General features: G+C 30.3%; 1 protein-coding gene across 1 annotated transcript; it reads right to left on the bottom strand.

Moving 5' to 3' along the window:
• Positions 1-1,308: 1,308 nt before the first annotated feature.
• On the bottom strand, positions 1,309-2,215 carry LOC107452758 (COMM domain-containing protein 4). The gene has a single exon (XM_016069331.3). The coding sequence runs from the start codon at positions 2,063-2,065 to the stop codon at positions 1,454-1,456; it is 612 nt and encodes a 203-aa protein (XP_015924817.1). The 5' UTR covers positions 2,066-2,215; the 3' UTR covers positions 1,309-1,453.
• Between the last annotated feature and the right edge of the window lie 21,223 nt (positions 2,216-23,438).

Here is a 23,438-nt window from a genome sequence, read left to right as displayed (position 1 = left end):
CCTGAAATCTTTTAAGAGCAAAAAACCATACATATCTCATTTCATTACATATCAAAATCATACATTTTTATATTTAACAAAAAAAATTTTTTAATAAGATTTATAATTAAATTACTTACTAATGATGAATATCACATTTTTATAGTAACTAATATTAGTTCTTACAGGAAATGCAATGTTGTATTTTCAAAATCACGTGAATATGAATTGTGAAATTGGATTTTAAAATCGTGTGACTGTATTAAATTAAAATCGCCTGCATACACATCGTGATGAATGATTTTTAAACCAAATAAATACGAATTGCAATGTGTAACGTTTAAATTAGGTAAATACAAAAATCGATGATTGATATTCAAACCGTGTGAATATGAATCGTGATATTAGTGGATTCCGGCACAGCTTCAAATATTCAAAATGGCGAAAATCTGCCAAACCAAAAGAATCAATTGGCGAATTTCTGCCCATTGGAAGAAGAATCACATGTATGTAAGTGTCTTAGCGAAAGTTTCAAAATTTGGATTTTAGATTGAGGAATTCTGTGATTATATCATCAGATTATAAATATTTCACCAGCTAAAGTGTAAGTACCAAGGGTCTTGAGAAAAGCGAAATTCCGCAATATTCCCATAAAATATCATATGCCCTGCTTTTAATTTTTTCACCCGGAAGGATAATACAAGAAACCCATAATTCCGGGTTATCCCCGGAGTACAATCACACCTGTGTTATTCTCTTTATACTCCTACTGATTTATTTTTAGCATTAATGCCCTCATACAATGGAAATCTCATCACTTTCCATTGACATGTAAGAAAGCTATAGGTACATTAGAAAAACAAAAAAAGCAATAGGTAAAATTCATAATAGTATAAAGTAAAAAATACAACAATTTAAAAAAATTATTATAAAACAATAACATGTAGCTACATGATGCATTGACTAAATCAAAACACAACATATAAAAATGGAAATGATGTAGTAAGCAAAAACATGATAGTTCCTGTATCATGAGTAACAACATCGTTAATGCCTGTTCTGCATCTTGACACTGATTCTCATAGTACTAAAACAATCCTTTGTTTAACTAACTTTAGATTTATTTAAGTAGTGTTTTGCTTAATTGTAATTATATTTATCTTACAAAAAATAGAGCATAAATTTGATTGTTAAACAAAGATAATGTTAACTTTTTAATAACAGAATAAAAAGTGAAATAAAATCACATTGTCAATCAATGAAAAGGAGTATTTTGATTCATTCTCCATTGTTTCCGGTTAAAATTCAAAAGGCTTTAATCATTGTATGAATTCATCTTCTATTGAAGAAGCCATGATTTCTACACAAAAGTAAATGGTTTTCTAGTGAAAAATCATTATATTCAAAATACCAAGTCCACAGCTTTTCAAACAGTAATAAATAAATCTAACATTCATATAACTATACAATTCATTTACGAGGCAGCAGGTGTTAATTCGTTCATTATTGCATAAGCTTGTTTTAGTTCATGCAAAAGTAAATTGAATTTTTCAGGTGAAACATCAAATGTGCACAATTTGTTTTCGTTATTTTTATATTCATTGACTTTCATCATCATTCGAACGGAAGGAGAATTAACTTCATTTAAAACACTTGATGACATCACATAATCAACCTGCCAATTAATATCAGAAATCGATGTCAATTTAAATGATTCTTTCTTCAATTTTTCCTGCAGCTGGGCAAATTTATCGGAAAATACCTTACAAAGCGCAGCAGCGGATTCTTTGGGCAATCCAAGCTGCTGAAGCTCATTAGAAAGTGACTCTTCATCGACACCATGTTTGGCAGAACTAGTAAAGATAAAATGCAGAGCAGATATTGTAGCTTTTATATCGGAATTTTCATATTTAGCATCCGATGTTAATTTTCGCACTTTGTCAAAGTCAATAGGACTTCCAAGTATTCCACTAATAACTTGAGAGCATAAAAGCTTCATTTTGACAGATGTAATCTTCGATAAAGTAGCAATTTCTGCAAGAACCCAATCTGGGCAATCAAGTTCTCCACAAAATCGAAATTTCATGCCTAAAATTTAAGCAAGACGATAACAGTTGTTTTGGAAGCAATTATCGTACAACAAAGTTTGAATAAAAATACTAATTTATTCTATTTGTATACAAAGCTAATTGTCAAACGACAACTCCTACTTTTTTGTTGTTTATTTTGACGTCTCCGGTTGCTTATCTTTGTCTCTCAAAGGGTGGTATAGCATCTCCTTCTTCAGGGGCATTCTCACTGCATGCATATAAACAATTCAAGGATTGTTTACAAGACAAGAGTTCACTGCCAAAACGCTCTTGCGAGTGTTAAAAAACTACAGGTAAGATGAACAGTCTTCGCAAGCACAAATCGAATCCACATGTGATCGCATATGTGATTAACATGCGGTGAGAATACGTCATATGATTTCCATGATGTATTGCTAGCTCATTCATAAATCGCATTCCCATGCTATCGCACATACGAATCACATAAAGTGAGAATGCTCCCTGAATAGCTATTCTAACTCTATGCGGTTCACGCGCTCGATCATCGTCTAGAGATGATGAACGTCTAATTGGGGAATTGTATTTTCTCGCGAAAATCTTACCTCTCTCTACAGTTATCGGAGGTACAGGAAGGTTTCGCGGGTCACCAATTTTACCACTCATCAATATTTCGCCTTCGTGCTTGCATCTCTAAGTATGCATCTGAGGAAATTTTTCACGCAGTGACAACTATACAAATTCTCTGACTTTAATTGTGAATAACAAGTAAGAAATTGGTAAGTAAATTATCTTATTCGCGAAAACTTCCTTTTCAAATTCTTATTCGTCTCTTTACGCATGTGTAGCACTTCATGTTATGGCCCATTGCATTCTGCTCCATCGTGCTCTGGTTCAGGTTAAAATTAGGATTTGTGGATTGATAGCTTTTGTTTAAATGTGGAGCATATATGTTGTCGCCGGAATATCCTCAGGGATGTTTCCCAAATCATGGCCAATTAGCCCATAGTGCAGCTCTAGAGCGACGTTAATAAAAGTACCGTGTTATAATATGTTGAGCGATAACAGGTATGGGGCCACTTTTCCTGAATACGGTTCGTGTACTTCCAATCACTGTCCAGAAAAAGGGAGAACACGATTGTCCAGTTTTCAGCAGTAAAATATTTTCCACCTATCAGCTTTCCAGTCTTCCTTAACGGTGATGAGGAGAGCGTGAAAAGCATGCAGTAATAATGGTCCATAAGATAAAATGTTTGCGCTTACTCGAACCATTGCGATTGCCGTAAAGAAAAATGAAGGACCTGATTGGAGAGTTTTTCGCGGGAAAATATATTTCTCCAATCAGATTCTCAACGTCTTCAACAGCGATCGGGAATGCGTGAACCAAAAATAAGTGAAATGGTCCTTGAGAATCATCCATTACATGTATTTTCTGTTGTTGTTCATTTACATCGCACGAGAGCTACACAATGAGCTATTAGCGACGGTCTGGGAAACATCCCTGAGTATGATCCGAAGACATGCCATCACAATTTTAATCCTCTGCAGAGGGCATGGCACCCCCGCTTCGATCTATTTTGTGAACATTTGCAAGTGCATCTAGATTGTGGAGGAACAGGATTCTGCTCTTTACTTTACAGAATGTTGAAAAAATCCACGAAGGGCCGGATTAAGCGTACGTGGGGCCCTAGGACATTAAATTTTTGGGTTGGAATAAAAAAAATAAGTTTCCTACTAAAAAGCTCAATTAATGGAGAAAAAGTACTTATTCATCTAAGAAAACCATAAAAATTAGACTTATTATTATTGATGCCACTGTTGCTTAGTTAATTTTAGTAATTGATACTACTACTATTATGTTAATTGGTGATGCTAAATATACTACGATTAGTATCGAGATACCTCTGAGGAAATAGGGATTTTTCAGCCCACCAAAAGGGATATGTAAAGGAAACTGTTTTATAACTGTTTTTATTTTGAAGGTATGAACTTCTAAAAACGCGTTTTGCTTAATTTGAAAATATAGAGTTATCGGGAAGGGAAACAAATAATAAAAATAAATGAATTGTTTCAGCTTAATTAATTGGGTCGGTATATATATATTTCAGTTTTAAGCATGATTTCGTTATGCATGATTTAATGATTTATTTTTTCGCCTAGTACAGTACAGAGCCCGTTATCCGGAAATCAGAAAACCGGAAAACCAAAAAACCGGAACGATATTCGATAAATTTTCCTGCCATTTTCAAAAAAAAATTTTTTTTCCTCATAAGATTTTAGGATTTTTTTTTATATTTTGAAAGATGGTTAGCTTACCATCGTTTAGGAAGGAATCATTAGTGTATTACTTCATCGTTTTTTCTTCTTTTTCAGATTATTTCCAATTTTTTTTTTTTTTTAATTGGGTTTAACAATAAAAAAACGGCTTTTTGTAGCGATTCAGAAAACCGGAAAAATCAGTTATCCGGAATAGCGATGGTCCCGATCGTTCCGGATAATCGGTTCCCTACTGTACTAAGAACGGGTATTTAGCTAGTGATATAATTATTCATAAAATCAGTGAATAAACATTTTAATAAATGAGCACAAACCAGTTTGAATTCAATAATAATAAAATATTAGAAACCTATCATATTTGGTACTGATTTCAACGGTAACTTTTTTCTTCCATCTATAAAGTCAAAAGAGCTTGAAAGGTTTTTTAGATTATTATGTTACCACAAAATAAGAGTAGAAATGGGATAGCACATATTATGGAAGACCAGAAAGCAACTTTTTGAGTATATTTCGAATACCAGAATCCGAAATACAGCAGTCATTTACAAATTCGTTTTTATCATACTTATAATCTAATGGATGCATCCATCAACAATCTGGACAGAGTTTTTTTTTTTTAAAATTTGTAGAATATCAAGTTCTTTGAATTTGAAAAGGAAAAGAAACTTCTTGCCAGAAATAAAACCAATTTCTAATATTTAACTCGACAATTAACGCAGAACTTGTTTACTAAACATTCTTTTGAATATTATAATTTAGGATTATTGAATATAAGAGAATAAAACAGGTGTTTAAAGTTAGATTCTAAAACATTTACATTTTAACATCACACAAGAACAATAATCATACACTATTTTTGGAAAAAAGAAACGAAGTTTAGCTGTTATTATTTATTTAGGCTTTACAAAATGAAATCATTATTTTGAAACAAATTATTTAATAAATCTGAATTTAAAAAGTAGAAGTACTTCAACAAACATTATTACAAATACTCTTAACATGAATTATTATTTAAAATTTCTGTATGGCAATTAATTAGGAGATCATTTTTCAATAGTTAAAAACTGTTACATTATTACATAATAATCAAAAGCAATATGTGGCTATTGAAGTTATTAATCAACAAATAAATTAAATTATTACATTAAAATCGCTATCATCGAAAAAAAAGTAATTTAAATATTCTAAAAAAAAATTACCTTACTTAAACATTAACTGCTATTAAAGTAAGATTTAATTAAGGAAAGAAAAAAAAACGCTTCAAAAAAATTAAACATCATTTATAAAAACAGAAAAGTACTGGAATATAAAAAGATGACAAAAATATTGAAATACTTTTTATTCACATGCATTATCATATTCAACATAAAGAAATGAAAATTATATGAAAAGAATATTTTAAATTTCTGTTAGAACTACTATTAATTAAGGAAAGAAAAAAAAACGCCTCAAAAAAATTAATCATTTATAAAAACAGAAAAGTACTGGAATATAAAAAGATGACAAAAATATTGAAATACTTTTTATTCACATGCATTATCATATTCACATAAAGAAATGAAAATTATAAGAAAAAAATATTTTAAATTTCTGTCAGAACTACTATTAATTAAGGAAAGAAAAAAAAAACGCTTCAAAAAAATTAAACATCATTTATAAAAACAGAAAAGTACTGGAATATAAAAAGATGACAAAAATATTGAAATACTTTTTATTCACATGCATTATCATATTCAACATAAAGAAATGAAAATTATAAGAAAAAAATATTTTAAATTTCTGTTAGAACTACTATTAATTAAGGAAAGAAAAAAAAATGCTTCAAAAAAATTAAACATCATTTATAAAAACAGAAAAGTACTGGAATATAAAAAGATGACAAAAATATTGAAATACTTTCTATTCACATGCATTATCATATTCAACATAAAGAAATGAAAATTATAAGAAAAAAAAAATTTAAATTTCTGTTAGAACTACTATTAATTAAGGAAAGGAGAAAAAAAGCTCAGAAATTATACAGCAAATAAGAAAGGAATATAAAGAAAAGAATATATATAGCAAGGAATATATATATGGAAGAATACATATAAGGGAAATAAGGAAGAAATATATCAAAATGATATTAAATTTGAAATCTTACTGCTTTTAACTTCATTGAGACTATGTATCATTTTGAGAACTTCCCACACCTTACAACAATTTGAAAAAGTATTTTAGTAAACAAATATTTCTAAGATTTGAATAAAACTTATAAAAAATAAGGTTGAAAAACTAAAGTAAATAAAGAATAAAAATGCTTCTTTCAATAAACAACTTAAAACTGTTTTAAAGCAATAACTTGAACGAAAATAAAAAATTTTAAAAGTTATACAGCAAACCAATCAATGAAAAAATAAAAACACAAAAGAAGAGACATAATTTGTCTTATGTTCTTTAAGGGATACATTTCGTTCTGATAATTTTCAGAAACAAATAAAATCGAAATTTTAAGTAAACCTATCTTATAAAGAATTGAATGAAAGCTTTTATAAGTTATTAATTATAATCGATCATTAGAACACGAAAAATGAGCAAATAAATCATGAATGGTACTTAATAAAATATTAATAAAACTTAGGAAAATGATTGAAAAAAAAATCTTTAAAAAGTAGCACATGTTAAATGTTAATATCAAGAAAATAAAAAAAAATTCACCCATTCTTAAAAGTTAAATCCAATTTAGTCCTACTTAAGAACATACTTCTTCATCACATCATATCCGATATGTGGATTTACATTAATCATATCTTTCCACTCAACCTTAAGAATTAACTCTTTAATATGTTTTAAGGCAAATTTCGTTGCTTCTAATTTCAAAAAATCATCTCTGTACTCGTAAGCCATTTTAAGTATTTCACAAACAGTATCAATAGACAAAAATGTGGATGATATTTCACCACAATCTCGCATCAAAGTATGAACATCATATTTAAAGGCCATCGAATACAGCTCTTGGATAGTTGTCCAAGATTTGTCGTCAATTTCACCAGAATACAAATACTTAATGAAGCATCCAGTTGTTTCAGTAGAAAATCCACTGATGTCAATAACATTCGTTTTGGACTCGTGACACAACATTTGGAAAAATAAAGGCGAATGGGCAGCTAATATGGATTTGTGAGCAAAAAACATTTGATTGTCCACTATTATTTCCACATCATTCAATAAATTGCCGGATTGTTGGACAGTAGGAGTCTCAGCGGATGTTTGCACACATTCTTTTTCCGCCACACGTTTCTTTGCCCTTTTGGCACTCCTGCCAACATCTTCTACTACCTTCTGTATAGTTGGCTGACCACTTTGGTACAAACAATTGAAATCAGTAGCAAATTTTTGCAAGTTTTTCAACGAACGCATACTCTTGTAATAGTTTGCAGGTGAATTGAAATGATCATAAAGCATCAAACTGCAGTTCAAATTGAAATCGCTTGTGAACACATTAGGCCTACTTTTGCGAACACCATTATCATAATATGTGCTTTTAAAAATTTCATTTGCGACAGTTACTATGCCCATTTTTTCTACGCTGAGGCTGTCTTGCTTGTACTCTCTAAATAAACTATCATCGAATAAGTGATTTATGGTGAGTTTCATATTCATCTTCATATGTCGCGGAACATTAATTCCGCATGATTTTACAAAACATATTTTTAAATTGTGTACTGTTTCACCATCAATACGAAATTCTTTATACCAAATCTCAAAATGAAATGTAAGATCAGAACCGGAAATAGGTGAAAATGCAACAGTTTTAACACTCGGTGAGGTCAAATAACTTTTTTCGAACTTCCACGTCAAATTACAAGATTGGTATAGCCTATTCCGAAATTCGGTGGGAGCTATTTCCGTAGCCATGCTTTTCTAACAAAGAAATTAATATCTGTAATGAACCTTTAATGAAAATCAACATTCGCGGTCATCAGCTTTTAAGTAGAGAATAAAAATAATCGAATGAAAAAGACGAATTCAAGAAGCTGATTGGATTAGAATCGCTTGAAGGTCGAAGGGAATTTTCCCGAATCGGAGCGGTAGTATTTTATTAATATTCTGATTCTTCCTTTGCAACTCAATAAAAAAAATTTAAAAACGATGACTGGGGTTTTTTTGTTTTGTTTTATTTCTCTAAAATATAAATAAGCATGAATAAGGTCTAAAGTTCAATGGTGTAGACGTAGAGGGATGATTTATGAATTTTTCCAAATACGATGAAACAAAACTGATCTTTCTGAATCAATTACATAACAAAAATAAGCAATTAATGTTTTATACAAATAGAAAACTATGTAAAAACAAAATGGTCATTTCTCAAAAAGTAGAAACGGTAATATTAATTACAGCCAATTTTAAAAGCCTTTAAATTAATTAATAATAACAACAAATTAATTTACACACAAGAATCAATTTGAAAATATTTGCATTTTATCTGAAGATTGAGATTTTTCATTAAATAATTAAATCTAAAAATTTTTTTTAATTTTACAATTCAATTATTAAGAATTTTTTCTGTTTACTATATCTATCCATAAGAATTTTTTAAAATTTAAATAGTTCGAGTAGGTATTTTTTTCTTTATAGCTTACTGGATTTGTTAATTTTGAAGCCTTTTAACCAACAGCGATTGATAAAAGTTTATTATATAAAGGTTTTATTTTAAGCTTTTATAATGTATTATTTAAATGTATATATTTAAATAATAAATGTATAATTAAATGTATATATTTAAAAGCCATACTGCATAGCATAAATTTACATTATTTCAATGAGAAAAACGGATACGAATTTGAAACATTTTTTTTTTCCTTTATCAACTTTTCCTAGGAGCATATTTCCAAATGTTAAACAGTTATAACAATAAATTATAAAAAATAAAAATATAATTCCTTAAGTTCACTATTTTTATTTCCATTTACTTATGCAAATGCGTGCAAAAATTTCAAAAATCATTGGAAAAAAAAAACAAGCTTAATTTTCACAGCCACTATAATGAATAAGATGAAAAAAATAATAGTTTTTGATTTGAGGGAGTCCCATTACCACCATTCTTACTAGATATTTTTGGTATCCTTTTTAAAAATGAATTTTAAGAAACACAAATTTAGATCACATTAGATAATAAAGCAAGGAAAATACTTTTTCAAAATCGAGAAAAGAAAGACGAAGGTGAACAACGTCAAAACACATTTCATTGCCTGAAGTAACTAAGAATAGATAAGAAGCGACTAAACGAAAACATCTTCAAACTTGACAATCAAACTGGTTTTGATGTTTTTTCACGCCTTCTTGAAACGTAATTTATTAGATTCTAATTAATTTTCTGTTTTTTTCTTTTTTCAATTTCCAGCCACTAATGTGAATGCTTTTTAACTCCATTTTTAAAAAGGATCTAAGATATTTATAAGAAAAGAGGTTATAACGGAACACCTTGAATACCAGTTTTTACTAATATTTTATTTTTACAGGGTGCGTAGTCAAATCTTTCAACAAAAAATAAGCACCTTTTAAGTATTTTTTAAGCATTCAAAAATATTTTTAAGCACTATATTAACAAAATGCAAAATAATTTTCAAAGACTTTAGATGATCATGAGAAAATAACTATATTCTGACGAAGTACTCTTTTCTTGATTATATTAGTCGTTATAAAATGATCGAGAGATTTTTCGGTTTGATATCAGAGGGCGGAAAATGAAGTCTGAAAATGAGAATATCTTGCAAAATGCAGCAGAGTTGCACATGAGAAGGCAATAATCTCACCGAATCCAGCTCAGTAGACGCACGTACGGACTCGCAAGTATTTCATCCAACATGTAAAATGATTGGCGCTTTCATACTCTACGTACCGACGGTACGCTGAAATGAATATTGAAAACGTTGAATAGAACAATGTGAAAAGCAGGCTTTTGCATAATACGTGGCGAAAATCGACATGGTAACGAAAAAAGTCGGTAACGAAGTAGGTATTTTTAAAAAGTGTTTAATTTTTGAAAAGGGAAAATTAAACACTTTTTAAAAACACCCAATGAAAAAAGCACCTTTAAGAGCTTTTAAATAACGAAAATCGAAAATAAGCACTTTTAAAAACGCTACGCACCATGTATTACATCCAGACTCTGACACCAGAAGACAATCTCTCACTAATTCCATTTCAATCCAATGCCAAATCGAAATTTTAAAATTCAAATTCTTGTACAGTTATATTCTTAAAACTCAATTAACCCATCAATCAAACACTAACAAAATAATTGAATCACTAGCTTAGATACTGTTTAAAAACACTAATAGATCAAAGAAACACTGATGGGTACAATAAATAACTACTTGAATCACCAAATCATTGGTATAATAACTAAACAGCTAATCGAACTCATAATCATTGATTTTTTTTTAAACAACTCAATGAATCATGCGATCATTGAAAGAATCTCTATACGAATTAAAGAATCATGGTATTGATAAAAGAATCATTTAACGGATTAATGAATTATTAAAATACTGTATACATTACTAATTTCTCTCACCTTTAGTTATTTTGCGCACTAAACAGCAAGTAACTATGTCAACTATTTAATCAAAATGTGATTAGAATTTTTAAAACAGAAAAAATAATTGAAATAAAACACAATTACTTAGAATAAAAGTGTTGTTTGTGCAATAAAATTATTTAAAATAACAGAATAAGTACTATAATGTAATAAATGTGTTACTCAGAGTTGGTTGGTTCGAATCCACTTGCAACACGGGCAAGCCTGCTTGGTGAAACCGAGCAGATTTAAGGCAGAGAGTGTGTTTCTTGTTTTTCAGTGGCGCCATCTATGGCCAAGAATACGACTTCTGCCACATCTTACGTCACACCCGTTTATAGAGCGGACCCGTTCATACCACCATTCATTCATCCACAGATCGTAATTTTGACATGAATCAGAGAACGATCGATCTCCAACCCAGTACCCCCAGAGGTTTGATTTGTTGTGGGAACATTGAGGACTTTTGCGACTAGACAGATTTAACGTGCATCAATCACTTTACAACACGGGGAGTCTTCGGCCGGCGGGGTTCGAACCCACGAATTCTCGGACATGGGCCCAGCGCCCTACCGACCAGGCTATCCCAGCCTGTTACTCAGAGTAAATGTGTTATACAGAATTTCTAAAACATGACTACTAACTTTCAATGCTTTTTGGAAAAGGATTTCTTTTTGGTGGGTAACTAAGTGTATGCTTTAATGCAAGTTTTTTTTATAACCGTCGTTGAACAACCCACCCAATATTTGGGTTTACGACTGCTAATGCTCAAATACGTAACCTTGTAATTTTGAACCCAATCCAGAAGACAAGCGAACTCCTGGATTAAGTATTGGGAGCAATTTGCCGTCGTGGAGGACTTTTCGGTGGAACTTATCCGCATTTGCGTTACATGGAGAGGAAGACCACGAGAATGTTCCACGGTTAGCCTGGACCAAGGGGACTCTAACCCAAGATCCGTCTACCACTGAGGATCGATCAGTCATCGCTGGGATTTGAACCAGGTTTACCTTATTGGAAGGCGAATGCTCCATCCACTGAGCCATTGCGGCTCCGTGTTAGTTGATAAACAAATTTACATAAACCCTTTGCACTCAGATGTCCCCCAGGAGGCACCATCAACAGTTACCACTTTAAAATTAAGAAAATTTGTCGACGTGGATGTTTTTTTGATGGAAGTAACCCGCATTTGTGTTACATGGAGAGGAAAACTTCAAAAACCTCCCACGGTTATCCCGCAGGCAAAGGGAACTCTAACCCATGATCCGTCTACCACTGAGGATATTTCACGTCTGCATAGTGGTCAGTGTAAGCCGGACGCGGAATTCTTATGGACCAACCATTGCTGGGATTCGAACTTCACTGGAAGGTGAACGCTCGCTCTATCCCCTGAGGCATCATGGCTCTTAATGTAAGTTTGATTTGTTTAGATTGCTTTTTTATTTTCTACACCACTACATCTAAACAATTCATAAGTGCACGTAAAACGCCACTTTATTCCAACTCTCTGGAGGTAAGGTTTATAAAATGTTGTCAAAATAATTCGAAATTCAGAAAGTTTTAATTATTAACCGATTACCACTTGATAAAATATTTTGCAGAAAGCATAATAATCTGCAATCATGTATAATAATGCAATATTTTTTTTTTATTTGACAGAATTATTATGCAAAACATTAAAAATACAATACTTCATATTACATACAACATAAAAGTAAGCAAGCTGAAATTATTACACATAAACTGTATAGGGTTATGAGAGACTGAATATAATGATGTTATTGTCAGACACATTGAAAAAGGTGTATAATTTTGTAGTAACAAAACGAAGTTTGTCTGTAGTTTAGTTTTGTATGTCTTACTATATATAAAATTCTAATGATGGTGTCGCAGTTTTCCATAGTTGTCGGTGCATTTTTATTGGCCAGAAAATCGCGTGGTAGGATCCAGTTTTCCCTCATTCATTTCCATATTGCTTTGGTTGTCATCAGCACAAAATTAACAGCAGTCGTAAAGGTATTGCTTTTCGTTGAATGTTTTTGCTAAGTGAATAATTTTAACTTTAATAGAAAAATTGTTTTCTGCCAAGAAAAGACAATTATTGCGAAGCAATATTGCAAAGCAATAATCGGGGTTGGTGAGCGACAGCGAACAGGGGGCTTAGCCCCCTAGTTGTATGATATTTTACTTCAAATGCAGTTCTAAAAATATGCATGCCTCCTGTGATTATGCATGCCACCTTTGATTTCTAAACATTTCATTCAATTTATTGACATTACAATTTATTTACTAAACAATTTTATGAAAACAAGATTATTAATTTCAGCAATTGACGGTGTGGCATAGCATATTCTTCCATGAACTCATACCAATTTTATTTCAACATAAACTTGCAAACTAAATAAAATCCATAGGAAAAGATGAGAAAATGAAGAAAAAAAAGCTACGGTGGCCGATCTTTGCTGGTAAAACGCATCTCTCTCCTGCGGAAATAATGAAGTATCATTGAAACTAAAATATAGCTCGAAATTATTATTGAAACTGCGTAACTTACAAGGGAAACTAGGGAAGTGTGACTCGCCAATTTTGAAATAAACTAGTGGGATGTATGCCTTATGAGGAATAATTTTAGGAGGCAACATTCGTTTCGGCCCATAGAAGGTCCTATGAGAGATAAAAAATAATTCAATATATAGAAAAATCGGTATTTTATTACTTGTTGTTGTTGTAGTTCATTTACGTCGCACTAGAGCTGCCCAATGGACTATTGGCGACGGATTGGGAAACATGCCTGAGGATGATCCGAAGACATGCCATCACAATTTTGATCTCTGCAGAGGGAATGGCACCCCCGCTTCGGTAGCCCGACGACCTGTACACGAAGTGGAGCATTTTATTACTTCAATGCAAACTATTAGTTATTGTAATTGTCTCATACTCCAATTAATTTGTAATTAATTTGTTAATTAATTACTTTTCTAATTAATTAATTGGCAATTTTATTAATTAATTAGTAATTATTAATTAATTATGTATTAATTAGCTATTAATTAATTAATTAATTGATTTGCAATTACATACTCCAATTAATTTAGCAAAAAAAAATTTTTTTTTAATTTTAAAAAGTTTGATGTCAAATTTTGTTTAAATTAACATAACAATTTTTTCTGAAAAACTACAGATATATAAAATTTTCGAAATCAATTTTGACAATAAATATGCATTATATAGTACGTGAAAGTACCACAAAATTAATTGGAGTATGAGATAATTACAATAACTAATAGTCTGCATTGAAGTAATAAAATACCGATTTNTTTTTATTCTTTTGTTAGCTTGCATTCCGAAGGACACTTTCCCTGAAATTTTTTTTTCGTAAGCTGTAAAACAAACATAAAATATACTGGGGACATGAAAATGACTGTTTTTGTGAGAATGACCCATATATATCTTAATTATCAGCTGATATTATACAGCTTTATTGTTTAAAATGAACTTTTGACTCACTCTTATTTAAGCAATGGTGTGAAAATAACTTTAAATCAAAATTATAAAACAAAGAAAACATATACTTAGCTACCACTGAAAGAACTTTTTTTCAAAAAGCGTAGAAAGTTGGCAGCAGTTACAATTTTTTTTTTTAAATATGAAACAAAAATAAATTTTCAGGGGACACAGAAAAGCTTATGCACTGTTAGCATCAAACATATAATGGAGTACGATATACATATAACGAAGTGCTACAATATTAAGAAATGTTACCACTACATTCTGTGTAAAGAAGAAGTAATAGAACTTTCAAGCCAGAACTTCACCACTAGAATTAGTCTAGACTTTAGCACAGCTGTTGTAGTATTTTCCAACTGAAATTAGTCTGGAACTTTAGCACTCCACTGGAATTAGCTTGGAGCTTGCATTGAGAAGAACTTACGACTAGAAATAATCCCTGAAGATGTAGAAATGGCTTAAGATGATTTACAAATGTGTAACAGACGGACGAAAATCCCACCGACCTTTTGCTATAGAACGGTTAAGGTGGGAATTCTCTTCCGGGTGCAACACAACTTTCCTTGATGCAATACAACTTTCCTTGATGCAACACAACTTTCCTTGATACAACACCATAATTCCATCCAAGCGAAAAGGTTCTAAAAATAAAACTGTTCAATGAAATAATTATTATTATTATTACTTTTTTTGGGCACAGTATTTGCTTTTTTAGTGAAAATACCAACACATTTAAGGTTGCTTTTGAAAGATTCTGTTGTCCTATGAATGATACGTTTTTTTTTTTGCGAATGATATACTGTTTTCATATCTCTTGAGAGATTGTAACAGTTATCCATGACTGTTAGGTCAAGGTCAGCCTCGCTTTAGCCACCGTTACAGTGCTAATATTGAAAATTGCGCAAAATATATAAATGGAGAAAAGTCACAGTTTGGAGAAAAAGAAACGCGTTTGTGGTCAATTTTTTTTTAATATTTAAAAGGTTACTCCAATGCTGCATGATCTGAGATAATAAAAATTGGCAAAAAAATAAGATGAGGGATTGATTATGATTATTTTCATCTCGCTAGAAAAATGTCGCCAAATTGGCGATTTTTAAAAAGAGTTTAAAAACTTTTAAAATATTAGTTATTTGTTCCTTCTAAAACCCAAATAATTCTTCACAGCAAGATGGCATATATAATTTAAAATTATAGCTTGGTTTCCAGTTTACTTAAATTGTGGCTTTTATTTTCCTTGGCAAAAGTTCTTCCAAAAAACAGAATAAATGAAATTACCAATTTAAACATATTCAATTGAAATTTTAATTCTTAACCCATCTGTATCTTCTATTTCGTTTTCTAAAAAGAAAACTTTTAACTCACAAAGAAAACTCATAATCATTCATTAATCCAATTGAAAGGTAAAACTTGAAAATTTGATATTAAAAATTAAACTAATAAAGTTTTCTTTTAAAAACACTTATCAGATTCTTTGTAGAGCTTAGTATCCCATACAAAAGCACTGACTTATATCACTTGAAGCGGCATGATTATAAATCTTTATACACGTGAAGGTATAGAGGCATAGAACACGGATTTATATTTTACTAAATATTCTTGAAAACATAATTTACTTTGATTAATGTGTAGTCATTAATTGCTAAGAAAAAAACTATTTTAATCCGTTGACAAAAAAAAAATCTTTTCAGATATTTCACAATCAGGTATTTCTAGATAATTTCAATTAATCGAATTAAGTTATTATCTAGTCCTAGATTTATCCTTAGCTAACAAAAAATGCCCTTTTTCGAAACAAGTGAATAATATAGTCGACTTAATAGTTAAAATATAATCTTCTAAGAATAAAGATCGTTAGCAAATTTCAATAGTGCTGAATCTAGCGATTTTGTGAAGACACATTTTTACATATATTTAAAGGGGTAATAAAATTATTAGGTAGAAATATTATTATTTTGGTTTCACAAAGTACACATTTAAGAGATTTAGACTACTATAACTAGTTTGAAAGAAGATATAAATGTTCTAACAAAATTCTTCCAAATTTCAAGAATTAGCAAAGCTAAAATGATCCCACTTACATCTGTAAATTCAAATATTGTATCACAACAAGTACAAAGTATCTTAATCAGAAAGAGTGAAAAAACAACAACAGAAAGAGTGAAAAAAAACAACAGGATCACATTTTTATTTACATCCGATATTTTAAAGTAACACTTTAAATGCAGCAGCAGCGAAAAAAAAATATGCAACACACAATTATTTTACTTTACTTATTTCATTAGACATGAAGCAGGGCGGATAGCGACCCCCCTCCAAAAAAAAATTAATTAAAAAGACAGTAGTTACGTTATTTTTCTTTATATTTATTATTTATAGTTTCGGTGACTGTAAACGGGCCATCAGAAATGTCCTGGGTTCGAATCCCAGACAAGGCAGGGGCCTCCCCCAAAATCTCCCCTACTGTTACCCAAGAAGCGAGTGTCAGTCGGGTGGGCATGGGGAAAAAATGAATGTAATTCAAAAAATATACATTTTCAGAAATTTTTTACCGGCACGTCAATATATTTGTGACTACCAAAATATATTATATTTTAAAGAAACTCCATTTTAAAAACCAATGTTCCCTTAAACTTCCTCGCAAAGATTAAGACTAATACGACAACTCAATTATTTATTCCCTTAAATTCATCAACAAAACAAAACAAAAAATGAAATTATAAAAACTACAGTATAGCTTTTAAATAACATTAACTAAGGCTTAGATTTTCAAGGCACTTTAAATCAATAGGCTAAATCGGGGGTAATAATAGCAAATTTAAATTATAGTCATAATATACTATTCCCACAGATGTAAACATGGTGCGCTTTTTCGAGTAATTGTGAAATTAATAGTTTGATATTTGATTCTTTTGATTTTCTAAATTTCAGTAGAAGTGATTTTTATCCTTTTAAGTAATTTAAACATAGATTTAAATTACCATTTTGTTACAGTCAACTCATGAAAAGGGTTTCAAAATGTATTTAGAAATAAATAGAATTCTGAAAAACTTAGGGTTAAATTTTCTTCCACTTAATTTGGCGTCCCTGTAGCTGAAGAGGATATCCGCTTCTATCCTCTGTAAATCTTGAAAGGATCCCTATATTTTAACTGGATATATATGTTAAGGAATAATGAATTTGTTTAAACGTCTATTAAAGCATTAAATAAAGTATTCAATAAAGTAAAATTTAATTAAAACTAATTAGAAAATTGGTCAAAAATTCAATTTTTTTGATTTTAATATCACGTTTCAGCTACAACTTTTCAGATTTAATAGTTTTATCAATTTACATATTTATACAAATTTAAAGTTACCTTTGGATAAAAACAAATTTTGTTGTTGTTTTATTTGAAGTAAGTGAAGGGCAAATGTAACATTTACAGTCCTGGCAAAATTATTAGACGCATTATAAGATTCTATGTAAAATCTTAATTATCAGGTGATACTATACAGCCATATTGTTTTTACGCTGCTGAAACCAGTTTGCACTTGTTTGCGTTCGTGTATCAATTGGTTAACATTGTAATGAAATAGGTTAAATTTAAATACAAATAGGAAGTATATAAATAAATCTCCTGCATAAAAACCCATTGCATGTATGTTTAAATATAAAAGTATTGCATATAAACTCGTATAAAACATGCTATTATTAAAAAACTACAGCGCGCCTACTAATTTGATCTAATTATTATAATATAATACCTGATATAATAAATATTCTATATTTATATAATATGCCGTCTAATTTATCTAATCGTCGAATTTACATAATATATCGCCTAATTTAACCAATTAATACACTAACGTAAACAAGTGAAAACCAGGTTCAGTCACTTAAAAACAATAAAGCTGTATAGTTATCACCTGATAATTAAGATTTTACATAGATTGTTATAAAGTTAAGATTGTTATAATGTGTATAACTATTGTTTTGAAAACAAAAGTTAATTTTTTTAAACATTTACGTTAACCATTTTTCCACCCACACAAGGAATGTAAATCAAAAGGCTGATCAATAAGAACCTGAAGTTAATATTATAATGACATTGCTATTCTAAATCTAAATAGATACATTTGTAACCATTTTACATTAATCATCAATGAAAATGATGATTAGCGTTAAAATGATGTTAAGTGCTGATAAGCAGTTAGTTTTTAATGATTGGTAAATAAGTAGGACACATGCTTTTCGCATTATCGTACTTAATCAAGGTTGCCTGGAAAAAATTTAATAAGTGGTGACAAAGATTTTATAAGAGTATCATAAGATTTTCAGACTTAAATTTCACATGAATTTTAGATATTCAGTTGATCAGTTGTAACACAAATATTTAATTTTCGAATATTTTTGATCGATGGTGTTTAATTAACACATTTTGATTTATTCATATTTTTTTTACAAGTTTTTTAAATATTTCTGGTAAGTGGAAACCCTGTAATTATAACAATTCAAAATTGAGACAAAATTGAATAAAATAAAAATTTTGGGTATTGAGTCCCCATACTCAAACTTTTTATACCACTTTTTAAATCATTCTAAAAAAAAAAAAATCGATAAACAATCACATCATTGCTTCAACGATCAACATCGTTAATCATATATTGCGTCCTCCAAAAATATTCAAGAGGTAGAATAATTTAGACCATTGTTTCTCAACGGGGGCGATACCGCCCCCCGGGGGGCGGTGGGAGTATGCTGAGGGGCAGTGAACTTGTTTTGGGCTGTAGGGGGGCGTTGGATATGTTATGGGCGGTAGGGGGGCGATGAGCATGGTTAGTCATTCAAATTTAGTTTTAAAGCTCCCAAATAAAATTATTAAATTAAGATAAATTTAATAAGTAAAATAAATCCTAAATTAATATTAAATGAAGAAATAAGAATATTCGATACATCATTTGCACCAGCAATAAGACGAACTTGTACGACACCTATTCTCCGTTTCGAAACAGTATTGCACAGCGCACGAGTCATTTATTTTTGCCTCTGACTTTTCAAACCATTTGGCGTATGGTTCAACTTATTTAAGCCGTTTGGCGAAAATTTGATTCATAAATTTCTTATATCCGGGAACGGCTTATTTATTTTGATTTTTTTTTTCTTTTTACTATTGAGCAATAAATTTGCGGTTTTATTTTCATCAAATTTAGACTGGAAGAGCAGCGCAGACCTTCGAGAGTTACATATTCATTAGATCTATTTTTAGATTTTAGTGCGGGGTGACTACTGTGTTCTGAACTATTGGACGGATAGGCGTCAATTTGATATTCATATTCGCTTAATAACTTTAAATCGAAAGTGCTATGCTGTTTAGTTTTTTTTAGAGTAAAATCATTATTAGAATGAGAGGAAATTATTATTATTTTTTTAAAATTCGAGTGTATTATATTTTTGCTTTATTAGGATCCTCAAAAATATTAGGGGGGTTATTAAATCACAATAAAGATTTTGGCAGACAGCTGCCGTTAATGTTATCGGATTTTCTAAGACTGTCTCCTATAGCTCTGACTCATTCAAGCCATTTGGCGAAATTGAAGTGCATGCTCTTTTAGTAAGAATGTTTGATTTGATCAGTATTTCTTATGATCGTTTTCATTCACTCCTTTCAGTTTTTTCCCAGGTTTCAATTCGATTTCATTATTTCTTTGGCCAGGTACGTGTGTGAATTAGTTTTTCATAGTATATTATTCATTAATTTTAAGAAATAGTTNTCGATGCAAATTCCGCATCTGGCTTGCACCGACCACACAGCTGACGTGAAATATCCTCAGTGGTAGACAGATCATGGGTTAGAGTCCCCTTGACGTCAGGCTAACCGTGGGAGATTTTTGTAGTTTTCCTCTCCATGTTCCGCAAATGTGGGTTAGTTCCAACAAAAGGTCCTCCACGAAGGCAAATTTCTCCCAATACTTGATCCAGGAGTTCCCTTGTCTTCTGGACTGGGTTCAAAATTACAAGGCTACGGAGTTGAACATTAGTAGTCGTAAACCCAAAAGTCGGGTCGGCTGTTCAACGACGGTTATAAAATAAAAATAAAATTTTTGATCATCACAAAGATTTGGTAACTTATTGCAAACATACAAGTCAGGTGCATACTCGATAAATATTATCAAAATTAAAGTGGTCGCGAAATTGGGTAAACTAGCTACCACTTGAATATTTTTGGCGAACCTTTGAGAGTTCCGCCCATTGAAAATCAACACATACTTTACAAAAGACCCAATAATTAATAAATAATTACTTAACCTAATTAATTGATTAATTAAATTAAATGTATTTGTCACTTCATTCAATCCCATTCTTCGACATCTAGCTCCTTGCAAGCAATTTTTATTTTTACTTGTTTTCTAATTTTTGCAGTTCCTTCTAATATAATCCAGTTTTGCACACAGGTCTAACATAATCGTATTTCAGAACATTGTCGTTGTTAACAGTCACGAGGCAAGTTCAAAGCCCATTATAATTCGGAAATAAAATCTGAAAAAAAAAATTCCAAATTAGATCAGATTTTTTTACTTTTCTTCTCTAGAAAATAAAACAAGCAATAATATTCTAGAAATAAAACACTTATGCTTTGTAGCAAAAATACTTGTACTTATTTCTTTTTTTGAGAAAAAGTGCAAAAATTAAAATTTTTTATTCCAGTTTAAAATACAAAGAACTGGAAAAAAAACTTATTTAGGGTTTAAAACTTTCCATAGCCGTGTGCCCAGTATGGAACCAATTTTATTCAAAAACGTAGTCAGGATTAGAAATTAAAACAGTTAGCTTCTAAACATACCATTCTCTTTACATTTATTCTTTAAACAACATAGAGCTAAAGTACAGGCATATATTTATCTACGGTTCCGCAACATGGTGGCATATTTGCTAATATCTGAAGTTCCCCGAGTTGTACTGCGTGAATTTTCCATTTTTTATAAGTGAACATGAAGGCTCTTTAGCAAAATTTCGCAAACTGCCAATTAAAGCAGAATATATTTTCCTTCGAATATTAAAAACGAGATACAAGAAATCATACTGTATAATCATATAACATTAAAGTATCACTTATACAGCGACGCCAACTGCTCCAGATTCAACAAATATTTTAAAAAACGGCACAGAACTAAAAGCTAAAATTTGTAGATTTTCGGGTTATTTTGCCAACTTTTTAGAAAGCTCAATACGGCTTAACTACAACAAAGTGGCGTATGACATAAGGCTTTGAATTATTTAGAAGTAATGGTGAGTAAAAACACTATAAATCGAATTCACTAAATCAAGAATCATACATTAAAAGACTACCACTCGAAAATATTTATCCGCTGTCCGGAGCAAGTTGGAATCTCTACCAATGTTTCTACGGAGAACAGATTCCCCTAGTTGCCACAAACAGAGCTACAAAATTTTACTATGAGTAAGCTTATATAGAACAAAACGAAAAAGAGCAAAAACAGGTTAGAAAATCATTTGATTTTAGCTTTTCGGGATGAAGTATCCAAAACTATCAAGTTTTTTCACGGTTATAACTAATATAAAGACTGCTTTTTCACCTGATTAAAAGTAAATGGTTATTAAAAATTTATAATTTAGAACAGTAAGAACGTATTTTACACCGAACGAAAACTATCTGTGAATGAAGTGGATTTACTATCAGTTTTTTTTCTTCCCGCCTTGCTTTTAACTCGGTTGAGCATAATAGTTTTTATAGTTAACACAAAGGACAACTTTTACGGCTTCTGCTATGAACATTATTTTTAAATCTAAAATGACAGTAAAATGAAAACTTTCATACTTAGTTTTCAGTTTTCTAAATTTAATTTTAAATGATTTTATCCAACATTAAATGTATAGAACTTGAACACATACATAAATACACGATAATCATAAGATGGTGAGTTTAAACTCTGGCAAAATCTAAAAATATTCTAGCCTATATCCATTTTTTTCTCCCATTCTTATCTATAATCAGAATCATAATTTAAGTCAACTGTTTTTTTTTAAAGAAAAAATTGCTTTAAACTGTCGTTCAATATGACATGGTTTAATTTTTTTATTCGTTTCTATAGTTTTAAAATTTAATGTAAGTAAATATTTTGACGTGTTAATTAAGTTAGTAAAATTGCTGCACTTATTCTCATGGATTTTTCTAATTCTAGTGGATTTCTCACAGAATACTAACTAAAAATTTAATGCAATTATTAAATACATATTTTTTAAATTTTAAATCTGCGAAATTATTTATGTAATTTTTGTTTATTATTTTTCAGTTATTAATAATGATACATTTCTTTTTTGTTAAAATTTTGGTTTGTATATTTGCACGTATTGCATGAGTAATTTTTAATGCAGTAATATAACCATATACATGAAATATATTGTTATGATGTATTTTAAATAATATTTCAATTATAATTGCATTTACAAAATTTAACTAATTTTAAACAAAACTTCTAGAAGTATCCTTATAAATTCAAAAAAATACCCGATTTAAATCAAAGAAATGTGATTTTTTCTTCTTTTTTTTAAATCACAAACCTTGCCTGTAATTATAACTTCCTTATCACTTAAGGAAATCTTCCTCAAAAACAGTACATGTGCTCAGCATTTGTGATGTTTTCAAATTACTTGGAAATTTTTTAACACATTTACTTACTTAATTTTAACTTGTTACCGCTATTAACATTTCGGTGAGCTAATGCTTCCGTGTTGGCAGCTCTGTGTGAAAATTCAGTAACAGTAGATGAGTAGGTATAGTTTAAACATTAGATTTAAAAAAGATAATTTTCTAAGTTTAAAAAATTAATTCTGCAATTCAACTGTAAGACCGTATCAGGAAAAATCTTCTAATTATGTCAGTTTTCTTTTACGAACTCCTTACTCATTCTGATCATTCACGAGATGGTTTTATCTTGGGTGAGTGAACTTCCTTTGTAGATTATGGCAGAATGCTAAGCCATGAAAGAATCTATGAATAAGCATCAATGAGACACATCAAAGTCTTTCAGCGATACACTTTTATCGGCATTACACTTTTTAAG

The sequence above is a fragment of the Parasteatoda tepidariorum genome, chromosome 2 (genome assembly GCF_043381705.1).
Source record: "Parasteatoda tepidariorum isolate YZ-2023 chromosome 2, CAS_Ptep_4.0, whole genome shotgun sequence".
Classification (NCBI taxonomy): domain Eukaryota; kingdom Metazoa; phylum Arthropoda; class Arachnida; order Araneae; family Theridiidae; genus Parasteatoda; species Parasteatoda tepidariorum.
Note: the sequence above shows the minus strand (reverse complement) of the source record. Positions and strands in the feature narration are given on the sequence as shown.

Excerpts from the sequence above, each read along its gene's own strand:
- LOC107452758 (XM_016069331.3), bottom strand. The coding sequence starts at position 2,065 with ATGAAATTTCGATTTTGTGGAGAACTTGATTGCCCAGATTGGGTTCTT.